This window comes from Synchiropus splendidus, chromosome 19 (assembly GCF_027744825.2).
Source record: "Synchiropus splendidus isolate RoL2022-P1 chromosome 19, RoL_Sspl_1.0, whole genome shotgun sequence".
Classification (NCBI taxonomy): Eukaryota; Metazoa; Chordata; class Actinopteri; order Syngnathiformes; family Callionymidae; genus Synchiropus; species Synchiropus splendidus.
The window spans coordinates 5,884,472-5,898,778 of NC_071352.1; the positions used below are offsets into that span (position 1 = coordinate 5,884,472).

At 41.2% G+C, this 14,307-nt stretch overlaps 1 protein-coding gene across 2 annotated transcripts in view; it reads left to right on the forward strand.

Moving 5' to 3' along the window:
* Window positions 1-369: 369 nt before the first annotated feature.
* prkcab (protein kinase C, alpha, b) overlaps window positions 370-14,307 on the forward strand; it is a 56,677-nt gene continuing 42,739 nt past the window's right edge. For both annotated transcript variants that reach the window (XM_053850670.1, XM_053850672.1), the window contains exons 1-2: window positions 370-685; window positions 787-818. In XM_053850670.1, the coding sequence (XP_053706645.1) occupies window positions 519-685; window positions 787-818 (199 nt within the window). In that variant the 5' untranslated portion in view covers window positions 370-518. The remainder of the gene's footprint in view (window positions 686-786; window positions 819-14,307) is intronic.

Genomic DNA, 14,307 nt, shown 5'->3' on the forward strand with positions numbered 1-14,307 from the left:
ACGAGAAACATGTGAAACATTACCATATCTATCCATCAGAGGTCACCAAACACGAACAGATGCCGCTACAGCAGTTGCGTTTATAGGCTTAATTATTTATCATGCCACCATGAGTTTTTCGGAGTAATTGCTGAGTCGTATTTCATAATACATAACACTCGAGCATATTTACATGGGTCAAATTCAAAGCAAGTATTTTTAAAGGGAAGTTAATTCGTTAGTTTGAAACGGTAGAAAATCGGGGATGGGGATTAAACCGAGGGGTTTTCCTAAATAAGCGCCACTCCAGTTCTTGGCAGTCACCTTACTCCGAGCAGCGCAATTGAGGAACTTGCCATGTTGTTCCTGAAGGTAGCATCACTGACGTCACTCTGAATGAAAAAGAAGCGCTCAGCTGTAGTCCAGTCAGTAGGGAGGCGTGTGTCGGTTCGAAGCCCCTGCAGACTCGGCTGCACTGGCATCAACCTCACCGTGGTCTTTCCTGACTTGCTGTGGCTGGGTAATTTTTATGTATAGCTATGGCGGACCATCTATTACATTACAACGACTCGGCTGGCGTTGGGAATAGATTTGCCCGCAAAGGTGCTTTGCGGCAGAAGAATGTGCACGAAGTGAAAAACCACAAATTTACTGCGAGATTTTTCAAGCAACCGACCTTCTGCAGCCACTGCACTGACTTCATATGGTAAGTTTTTTTTTTTTAAACATGCAAAAAGTTCCTTTTTAAAAAAAAATTAAGTGGTACTTGAATGCAACATGACTGACAGAATTTTTATGGTCTTGCAGGGGCTTTGGAAAACAAGGATTTCAATGCCAAGGTAAACATTTGCATGTCTAAATTAAGTGACAGATGTAAACAAGTCTTACACAGTAGAAAAGGCTGATGGCACCCCCATCCCCAAACGTCAAAACTGAAAGCAGTGGGGTTATTTTTAGACATTTATTTGGATCTGCTCTCAACATTGTTCACTCAAAACATCTTCAACTCTTAGAAGGGGAGAGATTAGGTGTGTAGTTTGTATGTTCGTAGTACTGCTTCACTCTGCCGTAACGAGCCCTGGACTGAATAATGTATTTTGGAGTAAATTGCGGGTTCGGTGTGCTCAATTTGGACGGTGGCTTGGAAGGCGGTGACTTGATCGGTCCACTGCCACCTAAGGGTAGAAGGCTTTCAGACTGAAGGTTTGGTTCAATGGTTTCCTGGTAAAGACCTTGGCCAACAGGTGTGTGTACAGGCCAAGGAATCTCTTCATAGGTTTGACTGCTTGTCTGATCGAAGGTGTTTATTTGACTTGGCTTTTCTGTTGGAGCACTGGCTGAATACCAAGACTGATAACTGCTCACAGCAGTGGCATCCTTGGAGACCTCGTTCTCTTGTGGAAATTGGAAGACATCCTCAAACACCAGATGATCTGCTTCCCAGTGGTCCTGGCGAGCCTCATCAGTCTCAACTTCTGCCGGCATCCAGGACTGAGTACTGGGCGGCACCGCCTGGAAATAATCTTCCACAGGAGCAGTGACTGAAGTTGACTCCTCTGTGCCACTTGAGGGTGGTTTTATTTCGCCAGGCGTAGCTTGTGTTTTTAAAGGAAAGACGACAGGGGCATCAGGGTTTTTCATCTCCCAATCGAATGGGATCATGTTTTCTAGGAGTTCTTCCTTTGCCGGGTCATAGGGAGTCGCATGGTGTGGAGGCATAAAACTGAGCTCTGAATATGATGTGCCACCACTCGGGTGCGCCTGGTTGGTCCCATAATCAAGTGCTAAGGGAACGTCTTCATAATTGAGAACATGCATGTCTTCATTGCTATCCACCAAGTTTTCAAAGTCATGGATGTCTGGCTTGGCATAACCTCCTGTAGTGACAGAGAAAAAAAATACAATTCAGGACTTCAAATTCTATGTCTAAATTGAAAAGAGCAGTACCTCGATAGGGCCAGCCAACACCACAGTCAAACAAATAACCAGTCCAGAGTAGCCTTGAAAAAAAAAATAATAATAATCAAAACCCTATTAAAGTGGTTAAATAGAAGGACCCAGTAGGAGTATGAATATCACCTACCACAAGACGTGTTGAAGAGCCATGGCTATTGCTGGGCAGCAGCAACCTGTGCTCCACTGACGCTAAAGTGGGAGAATTAGTGCGCAAGCATTTTAATCATTACTGTGGATCGCTCCCATTGGTCGACCTGCTTGTGACTAATTAGTGACTAGATCATGAGCAGGTGTGACTTTGAGCTAATGCATTTAATTGTATTCTTTTGGAAAATATTGCTTTTGTATTTGTGGGAGACAAAGATAAAAAACACTTCCCCTTTGAAGTGATATTGCTTGGTGTTGTGCAGAGAGGGAGTAGTTGCTGCTGCACCTTGAGCAGGATTTGATCCTAGGCTTTGAACTTTGACCATGAGGTGGATGTGGGTCTTTTTGGGGTTTGTTTGTCCTCCCAGTGCTTGTATGGGTGTGTAACCCAGTTTCCAACCGCAATCCAAAAAAAGATGACACTGAGTTAGTATGTTGTCACTGTCATAACAGCTTGATGACATCTGAAAATAGTCAACATACAAAATGAAATGCCAGTAAAAATAGAAATATGCCACATAAAACCTATTGTTTCAGGCTTGAATTGGTTCACTTTAAATCTAAGCTAACTGCTAAAATTGGCTAAGGAGGTGATCAGCACATTCTAAATAAAACGCTAGGTTTGGTTTCCTATGAGGAACCCAGCGGTGAGGAACAACCTGGACAGCGCTCATGGATGGATGACCGCACACGCCCTGCGCAGAACAGATGTGGGAGAAATGTAGAATTCAATTAGAATGATTCAGATTTGATGAATATGATGCAGAGCAAGGGTGAGCAAAACATTTCTGAACCTGAATAAACATTTGTAAATGCAGTTTCCAGTGTGAGGGAAGTCAAAAGTCCTCTTACACACTGTCTTCTTGCTGGGGAGTTCTGGCAGAGCAAACAGCAAGACTACACATCGCTGATGAAAGTGAGCGGAGTGAAAACAGAGGTGGTGTAATGTTGAGGTGATGACCGGCAGTGGGAATCGTTGCCAAGTTACATCTGAGAAGAAGCATCCAAGTGTGAGCACTGTTGAAGGGTTTGTGTCGCTGCTATAGAGCAGGAGGAAGAGCAGAGGAAGGCAAATATTGAACCAGAGAAAGTTTTGTTTCGACATTCATCAATAAATTCATGCTACTTCATTATTTTGGTATAGTTCTAGCTTTCATAATATTCATCATTAAAAGCACATCCACCTCACACACTATAGGTCCCATGACACACTACAACACTTACAAGAGCTAAAGGCTTTCTGATCGTAATGTGGACTTCTCTATTATGTTCCCATCCAATGACACCTTCCTCTCTGGTGCAACGCTAGGTTTGTGCTTCGTCATCAATCCTTGCACCGTCAGCTGCAATAAGCGCTGTCTATAAGATCTGTCAATCATATGTTAATGAGGCCGAATTCCTGTACGCTCTGTGGGACACTTCCTGCCCCCGGGTGACATCATCTATGTGTCAGTTAGCATGATGAGTGCTGGCAAAAGCTGCCGCCAAACGCCTCAGTGAAATCTAATGGCCGCGGAGGCGTTGAGCCAACCACTTCTGCACTTGGTCTTGAGAAATGGACATAGTGGACAATCCATGAGCCCAAGTGTGGGGGATCGGAATGAGGAGAGTTCTGATAAGGAGCTGAAACAAACTTGTTAGCATGTTTGAAAATCAACAACATGGTGTAAAAACAACAAAGGTATAATGTCTACAAGGTCAGTTTTGCAGTAAGTAGCAAGGAAGAAGCTGGGGCGTCGCTGTCATGCTAGGTTAGCATAACAACCAGAATGTGGAAACTGAGACTGGCTGTGGACAGGCGTCGAAGAGTCACACATGAATATAACTGGACAAATATAACCCAAAAAAGACCCCATGGGCGAAGTCAAGCGTGGTGATCCAAATCCCCGACTTCAGCTGTGCTACCAAAACCCTGGACATCCACTTGTTTTTGCTAGCAGGTTTTGCTCTGCCCACACCAGGTGAACCGGTCACCTGAGAGATGTATCATTTCGTGTTTATTTAGTGACTAAATCGGCTAACTAATGTGTTTCATAACACAAATAACAGTGTTTGTTATTATAAACAAGGGAGCCTGCAGGCGCTAGGACCACACAAAAGCTCCTACACTCCTGCTCCCACTACTCTAACCTCTTCCCTCGATACTGATGATTTAATGATAAAGCTGATCTGAAAGTGGTGAGAAAGACAACAAAGCCGGTGTATTTTAAAGAAATGAAGCTCAATCCCTTCCGATCGTCACAACTCCTTTTCTCTCCGCTCTTTAGTCACTGACTGCCACAAGTGCAATATTGTTGTTTTACCAGACTGTCTGAGCAGATCATGTCACAATGTTTAGCTTACATAATGCAATGTCATCTGGTGACATTAGAAAAGGGGTCTTTTTGGAGGCTTGGCACAATTACACTGCCGAGAGTGGGTAGTTAATTATTGGGGCGATGCTTGTGTGTTTCTGCTGAGGCTCAGTTTTGTTTATAAAGAAGATGACACATGCTGTTTCCTCGTGGTCTCTTTTTTCCCTCCAAAAAGCTGAGGAGAATTGGCAAAGAAAACCTGTCCAACACTTCCTCTTTATAAGATATTTTTAAGCCGGGTGTTTATTACGCCACATCATTTAAAGATATAGTCAAGAAGCATTACACAATTCAGTGTAACTACAGCAGGCTCTTAGCTAGAGGGGCGTCCCATCATTAGTGCCTGTCTAGTGCCCTAATTGTAGTGCCATCATACTGGTTTCCATGTAAAGGATCTTTCTCCCCCAGTAAATTCACTGAATTAGAAATTCTCATGCCTTCATGGAGCCACGTTTTTTCCATTGCAGGCGCCATATTTGTTTTGAAATCTTGCATGGTGGCGACACTGTATTTGATTGGTTGACGCGGTATAGAAGAGCTCTGTCTCAAAACACGAGCTAAAAGCCTGAACTATAGGACTGTGTATTGGCATGACTCAGGCGATGCAATACGTATTGTGGTACAGGGGTGACAATACAATATATCACAATTTATTACGATGCCATAAGAGTCCCAATTCTTCAATCTATTGTAATGTTTCTTGTATTTTAATAACAAGCCTGTATTTTCAAGTGAAAAAAAAAACAAAACTAGTTTATTGTTATGAACTCCAGTTGGACACTCATTTACATTTCACAGTAAAACAGATGCAGGAACAGCTGCTTTAATCAGCATCGCGTTGTTTCAGAAATGTGGACTGTCTGCTTCATAAACAAACAATGAATTCCTGAAGTATATAAAAACATGTCTAAATGAAGACCTTCTAACCCCTGATCACTGGCAAGATCACGCTACAACAAGAAGCAGGATGCTGTAGTACTACTCAAAAATACATCAATGAAAATATTGGTAGTCATCAGATATCGTAGTATTTGAGCATTTATTTCTTACTCCTTTATGTAACAACCTTTACCCGTGTGATGTCAATTTTCATTTTCAGCGCCAGTGTCGGAACCATCAAGTCTTTGTTTTTCTTCTTGTTTCATGTCATGCTCAGTGGAAGAATATCTTTACCGAAGACACTATTTACTTTGAAGATGCACGTTCTTGGTTGGTCTGTCGAAGCAGCAGCTGGCAGAATGAAATGATAGATGGGTTCTGGCTCTGTAATGGCATGCTTGTGTGATTCGGATTAAACAGTCTACCTCTACAGCAGACTCATAACATTGTCGAGCAGGTCCTTAAACTGCAGATTGGTACAGGAGTGTTTAAGAAAGACACTTGCAACTGCAAGACTTCATAATCTGCATTTTTCTCACAGTGGACAAGTGATTTGTTTCTAGTATTATCTTGTTTAGTTTTACAAGCCCTATAAAATTGCTTATAATGCTCTCTCTTATTGTGACAACTATCTTGTCCCTGAACATATTTGTATAACATGTGTATAAATGCTGCTTATACGAGTTGGTACTCAAATTCTCCAACTGTATATCGCTAGTTTCAGATTTTTAAAAAATGTGCAAAAGTGCACCAGGATAAAAGTTGCACAGCTTTTCAATTCAGTGCTTTTATTCATTTTTTGCAGGGAAAAAATAGCATTTTGCTGAGTGTAATTCATTATTGCTATACACCCTCTGGTCATGAGGGTTGCTGTCCACCACAAACTCACCTGTGGTATTCTTGAATTTCCCTATTAGTGCAGTCTAAGCTTTCCGTTAATTATATCTCTGTTGCATTAAATATGAAGTGGTTGACGAATACGGTTGTAACGTTATGACTTGTTGTGTAATAACATGTATGGAGTTACAGCATGACTGATGTCTCATCTATTCTGGAACTGGGTGGAGATGCTTATGACAAAGGTGTTTCAGACTAGCCACATCTATTCGATCAGAAGGGTCTCCTTTATAAGCTTGTAAAGAATAAGCGATTTTTAGTGGTTGAAAAGGGGCGACACGTCAGACCATCATTTATTATAGATGAAGCTGCAGGGATCTGTATGAAATACTACCAGAAGAAGACCTGAATTCACACTTCAAGCTGACATTAATGACCCCTTCAGCTACCTGAGCCTTTGGTTGTCATGACAACGCACAATGTGACGTGTTTCTCCTTTCATAACTAATGGTAAATTGATAAATAGCGTCACCGTTGGAAAGTGGTGCGGGCAGAACTTGACTGTGGGGAATTGAGCACAGAGGGCATTCACCTCTTTGTGTCGCCGGTCCAGCTGTGCTTAATGAATTCTATGGTGATTACTCCAGTGCCTATTTTTGGAGGGGTTTAAGACATATCTGTCTTGACCCACATGAGATGAGAACAATGTGCACTCAGAGGATTTGGAGCTCACTGATTTTGAATCTTACAGTCTGGGGTTGAACGTGCAGGTATGATAGTGGAAAGTGTACAGAACAGTCACTGGAAGATTGAAACTTTTTTTTTTTCAAATTTAATTTTGTACATTCTTAATAAATGATCATTTGCCTTCCTCAGCACATCATTTTAGCTGTTGCTAGCTTTTAGCTAAGTGGTAGTTCCATTGAGATCAAGTAATCCTCGCATTGTGCTCATGCTAATTGTAAAATAGCTAGCGATGTTTTCAATGGAAACATGGTAGACACAAAAGTAATAGTGACAGCTCAACTTTTTCCCCTTGAGAACCAGTCAATACTGATCAACTTCAATACCTTCTACTTGTCACTCAAAAATGAGTTAATATTCTTTATGTATGTGAACTGATTAATACTGACACCTGTGACACCACACCACTGAAGTTGTGTACAACAGCTTTGGCTTTATTAAAACACAGCTTTTCATGGCATTAATAAAAATGTGACTTGGCAAAAATGTTCAAATAATTAAAAAATCAATAACACATAATGGCATTTTTATGGATTGGATCGGATCAATGCAGACTGCTACCTATAACTGGCAAAACCTAAACCCCAGAAAACACAGACAGTTTACTTAGATTGGATTTAAATGTCAACATTCCTGTCCCAGCTACATAGGGTGAGAGGCGGCGAAACCCTGGACTAGTTTGCACAAGTAGGAGGAAAGCTTAAATCCTGTTCACAATGTTCTCTTCAAACATCTACTTCCAGTTGTTGTATTTAGCTTCAGCCACGTTCACTTTCTGTGAGACCATTTGACTCTGCCTGCGCTCTCCTTCCACCTCGCTCTCCATCACTCTATCCAGTTAATCCCTAAATATTTAATTCATTAGCCCTCAGAAGAGTAACTCTTTGTAATCTTACGCTTCACTGACTACCACTGGCCGTAGCTCACCCATCAAGGTCTCCTGGTCCAGCATCTGATATAAGGTAGTGATCACAACAGGTATTTATCAACTGTTCTTTCATTCGCTGTGTTGTTGAGGGAAGCCTAAATGTCAAATGTTTCCGGGGTGCAAAAGCAACAACTAAAAGCAATATATTGAGTGCGAAGCGGGCCTTTAGATGGACACATGGGACTTCCCCTTCCTCACTGTAATATTTTCTGCTATTTCTGGGCAAGGACAAAGATCCAGGGCGGGTGAGGGAGAGGCAGATAATGTGTGCCAGATTTCTGAAGCGTGTGTTTCTTCCTGCTCCTGTGGTGCTGCGCATGAATATATGTGTGTGTTTGTGTCGTACAGTCTGAGGGTCACTCAGCAAGACTGCAGCTCCGCTCTTAGTCATCCTCACACCTCTCTCCCTCGTTACCTGACTGTCCATCTGTCTTCTTGTTTACCACGAGGAACAGATTCCCCTCTGCAAGGAAATTTAAATATGTAAATGTGAGGCTATATTTAATTGTACCACGAATAAACGCTCAATAATGAGGCGTCGCAGCATCATGCAAATGTTCTATACATGCTGAAATAGACTGAGGTATCTCCAATATACGCTGATGAATATTTTAAGGCTGGCAACAAATATCTATCTTGACAAACCTTCCTGTTTATTGATGCATTATTTGCACATTTATCTCTCGGTTTCCAATGAATTTACTTATTGAGTCCAAATTATCAGGCACTCTTGAGTCTAAATTATATAAATAAATTATAAATGTTATTACCTGCCATTGTAATGATTGATATGTTTGGGTGAGTCACTAATAAATTCAGTAGTATTTATATAAATATACTATTTGTATTTCCACTTTCCCATGTGTATTATTAATCCAGATTTATCCTCCGCTTCATCTCCTAATGATTTTTTTTTTTTTTACATACGTAATTCAGTAGCATAAATCGTCTATAAAACCACGTCATCACAGGCACAAATACCAATTCAATCATTTCAATCTTTCGCCACCCTGCATCATTTCCTGTGTTTTCTCAGTTTGTTTTCAGCATTAGTGGTGCAGTTCGCTGATGGTTGCGCAGCTGTGTGTCCTGGTCTTTCCCAGCCTTGCAGCTTTGCTCAGGGCAAATTTTAGCTACAGACTTCACTGGGGAGATTCAGATATTTGCCGCCATGTTTACTCTGGCATCTGTGTGGCAGAATGGAAGGAATCTTGTCTTTTGATCTGCATTAATAGTCCTGAGAATCTCACTGCGGAAATTAAATCTGGGAAAATATTTTTTTATTATTATTATTCTGTTGTGTTTGTGTAAGGGTATGTTTTTTTTCTTCTTTCTATTGCCTTTCTATTTCACTTCAGTGATGTTCATGTTCATCTTCGGTATGAAGGTTTCATACTCATGCTTTTGTTTGTCTGATCACTTGATGTGTATTTTAGCCAGGATCAGCAGCAGCTCTTTCAGGTCAGAAATAGTCAACTATTCATAAAACCGCACCCCACCTGGCAACAGAGCGCAGGGGAGCACAGAGCTGCTCTCACAGACCCAGACTACACACACATACTGACTATACCTGCTGTGTGTTTAATAACACCCGGCAATCTGTTTCCACATCCACAACGTTACAAGCGCGTGATTACTGCAGTGTTATTGCAGACTGTAATTCAAACTAAATGTCAGAGTGATGGCGAAGCCTCGAGAAGTCAGTAACTCAACAGCTCTTTGTCCTCAGCTGGCTTCATAAACAGTCACAGAGACGAAAACTTTTTAATATTTGATGCCAGGTGTAAAGGGGGAATCACCTAAAAGCCAAAATGTGCTCAAAAGGCCGACTGGGAGGGAAGCAGTTATTTAAAATGACAACCTACGCAGCATTTTAATCACCTCAGAGCTGAGCTACACAGTTTCAGGTGTGAGTTAATAAATTATAGCTAGATTTTTAATCATAAATTAGTCAGCTATATCTCGCATAGATGGTCTGCTATAATAACACAACATAGAGCTATAGTTTCATCACAACCTAGATTACATAAAAGCATTTCTTCTGTCTTAAGAGGTTTGGCATCAACTTCTTTTTTAATACCTGCAGGCTTCCTCATTTTCAGAGGTGTCATTTTCATAGAATATTCACACTAAAAATGAAACATCCAAAGAAAAGGTAGAAAAATGGCTGTTATGTAAAACGACCTTCAACATAGTAACCACTAAAGCATCTTCAGAACCTTATTTTGTTGTGCCCATTGTCCTTGGAACTTTGGATCTTTATCCAAATGGATTCATTATTGACTCCTTCTGTTTTATTTATTTATTTATTTTTGCCTGGATACGAGTTAAATCAGTCGATAAAATAGTCTTCAAGGGCAACCACTGCCACTAACAGTACAGATCAGCACTGACTTGATGACCCATAATAATCCATCATTTATTGCTTTTTAAATAAGGTGTAATGAAATTTAACAAGAGGAAAGACAAGTGGAAGTGCCTCTGAGAGGATAGAATCTTTCCATCACTTCTGCATTTTCCCTTTCACTGAAATATAGTCCTGTCTGCTTTTAAAACCGCCATAAGTTATTAAACACTTCAGAGAGCCCGAGTGCTGACCAGATACAGTATCTACATCGTCGTTACGTGGTCGCTTTCTTTCTTCCTCATTCTTCTTTCTTGTACCACAAACCCCCTCCCAACTTAAAAAAAGAAGTTGCTATTTCAGGTAAAAATGGTGTCAGCGCCTTGAATAATGAAATGTGGGTGGCAAGTGCAGTGATTATGGGGAATATAAATTGTAAAGTTTGACTCGCTTTGATTCAAGATTCAATATTGAATGTGACTAAATCTGGGATGGAAACAAAATGGGATGCGTGGGAGTCGCAGGTGCTAATTGAAACCATCTTGCTGGGGGGGAAAAAAAAAGGCTTCATTTGGCCACAGCTGCTGCCTCATCTTTCGCGCTTTTCCACCAAATGGTCAAGTTCTGCTCTTGACAGGCTGAGTAATTGCTCCACACAAGGTTGGAAGTGGACCTGTGGATTCACTTACAGAGCTCAAAAAGGCCTGGCAGGCGTTGTGCTGCCTCCCTCACACGAGTAGCATTAATCAGCAAATAAAGAGGCCAAAGCAACGAGTCACTGCTTCATGCTGGATTTTTTTTTTTTTTTTTATGATGAGGCTACATGACTGTGTTGCTCAGGGGCTAAGCTGCTAACATTAGCGTGAGTGTGCTTTGTTTGTATATGAGAGTGCGATTAGCTTTGCCCAAACAATAAAGCCTGCATTAGGTTAATATTTTATTAGGACTTGTGCTGCGCTTCTGGTAAAGAAGATAGTGACAACCACAAAAGCTTTTCTCACGCTTGCTTTGATATAACTTCTTGATAAATAGGCGCTCCATTTGCAACTAGAAGCCATCTTGGATTGTATACTCGACGTGGTGAGTATTCTCCCTACGTCTGGTTATGTCACTGGAGGTGTGACTGGGAATTTCCCAGTTACAAGCTCGGCTGGAATGGTCCTCCTACCCCATAGCCACATAAGCTCATTGTAACTTGTCCGGATAAAAGCAGCTTCTTAATAAACAAGCGCTCGCATCTACTTCCTGTTCACCCTCAGAGAAGCCATCTTGTCTTACATAGGCAGGGTGATGAGGATTTTCCGACGTTCCGACCCAGTTACCAGTGAAGTGAATGGAGTTCCGAACACACCTGTAATACACCCTTAAAGGAGATTTAAACAAGCTTTCATCCATTACCTTAAGTGAGACGCAGGTGGGTGGAGCCTAGCCGCATAGTCAAAGTTAAGTGGTTTCAAGCTTAGATTTAGCTGACTGCTTTAGATTAGATTTTGATATCTTCACTTTATGTTATCAGAAACTAGGAAAGAACTATGAACCCACTCTAATTCCACATGACACATGAAAAATTATCAACATTCCAGAGTTGTCAAAAATTGTTAGTCCTGTCTGAAACTCATTTTTAAACTGACAACTGACAACACAACAAGACGCTATGTCTTGTTGTGTTGTGGAATGCTTGAATCGCTGTGCCAGACTTGAGACTTGCTTTTTGTCTTTGTACTTTAAGCATCACAGCGCACAGGTCTGTGTGAGTGGTGATAACATTCAATGAAAAATTTCAAAACTGTTCAAGTTACTTGAACAAACAGATAAAAATTCAATATTCCTGAAATGTTTACAATGTCAAAAGATTAGAAACCTTTTTTGTCCTCATGTTCCATGGTTCTAACACAGAAGCATCTCTGCCCTTTAAATCCCAGCTGCCTGAGCATGTTACTGTCAAACTGTTGTTTTGGTTTCTTGTATCATTTACTACCTGTTTTCCATGCTTGAAAAGGGCAACATGATTCATCTTAATTTCAGTGACTCAAGTTTTAATACACAAAGCCCCTTCACAGTGCATGAGTGCATGATTCATACTACTAACTGAATTTACTGTGATTCATGCCACTCTGGCAAGACACAGCGGATTTGTTTTGAAACGCTTTTTTTTGTTTGTTTTTTTTAAAGATGCTTTAACTCACGAGGATAGAGTTGTGACTTTATGTTCTAACACACGTGACAACTATGTGGCCACACAACGGCAAGAGGAAGTGGCAATCACCATCAAAATCTATTGCCGCAGTGATTTGTAATTTTACTTAAAGAGGAAGTTGCAGAGGACACGACTGTGAAATCGCTGAGCCGTTTATTGCTTTGGGTCCTGCCACAGGAAGTGACCTCATTTGTAAGTTGTATAACTTCTTTCAATGAAAACAGCCAATGCATTCATCAGCAGGCAGGTTTATCCAAAAAAAACCTCTTAACTCAAACCTGTCCAAGTGGGAGGAGTCCACAGGGCAGACCCAGCATTATTGTCGTCAAGAGTAGAGTCTGCAATCTGGATGTTGGGAAATAGACCCTATTGACTTATACCCCGCAGATAAAGACAGATCTTTTTTATTTTCATTGATATCACAAAATGGTGTGCTGATGCGGCTGCATGTTCTCTGTCAAACGCATCCTTGTCTTCACTGGTACAAAGTGAATTTGACGTTAGGATGTTCTGTGCCGCAGGAGTGGAAGATGTACTGACGTTGATATGGACCATCAGCCGGTCCGCAGGGAGCCGACTTGTCCGTGACCTTTGGCCTTGTGTCTCACTAGACAGTGTGTTGAAGCCAGAAGAGCTATTACTGTAGGCGGCTGACTCTCTCTCCCTCCTCTTTTTTTTTATATGTACATGTTAACACCTTCATCTGAAATGCTCTCATTTGTGCGTGTCAGCCTGCTGCTGCACAGACCAGCGATAGTCACACTCATTACTTTACTACTACTACTGCGACACCTGATACACAGACACAGGGGGCTCAGAGCCAGACGAGTGCAGGTGATTCATCACTGTCTGGGTGTGTGTTGGAGAGAGGGAAAATATGGGGACAGTGTGTGCTCTTGGTTTATAAACTATATTTATCCAATCAGGCTTGTTTATTTGACTTGAGAGGACACTGGCTTTTCTGCGTGCGTCAACACAAATTTACATGTGTGCGGCCAAACAGGAGCATTCAGTGTCATATTTAATTCAAGGGATGGTGTCACAGTGCTCTCTCCGTGGCTTCCCAGTGTTTGGCAGTGAAACACTCCCACCTATAGTTCGGAAAATTTGATGGCTTTGTCACCTGTGCTATTTTCATATCCAACATTATAACCTTTCGGTTGTGTGTCATGAGGATGCACTGATATATAGCAAATATTAAAATAGATTTTTTGATAGAAATCTTGTATTCATGAATAAAAGAGGATATTTTGAGATGGGAAACACCCACTGTCTGCAGTGTGTCAGCCGCCCTCAGCAATCCAGACATGCATAATCAAACTCAGATCTCGGAGGACAGTCAGTCAAGGTGAGAACTGTCACCATCCATCCACCAGCAGCTCCTCAGTCAGTCTGTAAAAGAGCAGCTTGGAAAAGAAAAAAAAACATTTTAAGGATTTGGAATTTTAATCTGAGGGGTAAACTTTATTTTTCACTCACCACTTTGGCTGTGCAGCTTAATGAGACATCTTTCAGGTTTTCCTCATCTTTTTACCTAATTGTTTTGAATTCCAGTGACGAAAGGAAGGAAGTCAACTTTCCCATCCAATTAAAGTTCCCCTGACACCACCTTTAAACCATGTTGTGAATTTCCCCGTGACTGTTGGTAAAAGCTGTTGTCATTATTTTCATTGTAATTGCTGTTTCTCAAAACAAACAACCAGCTCGATGCCCCTGGAGACTTCCCCCCTCCCCATCTATTTTTTGCATGCAGCATTGCATAATTATTCAAATATGAACACATAATCATGTTCATACATAACACACACATTCATCCCACTGTGCTTTCATTTCTGCACCATTATTTCAGCCAAATGAAGCTAGAAATCTAAACAAAAAGGTGCATGTATTCAAGGTAATATGTTGCTAAGGATCGCTCACATAAACGTTTGGTCTCTACAGA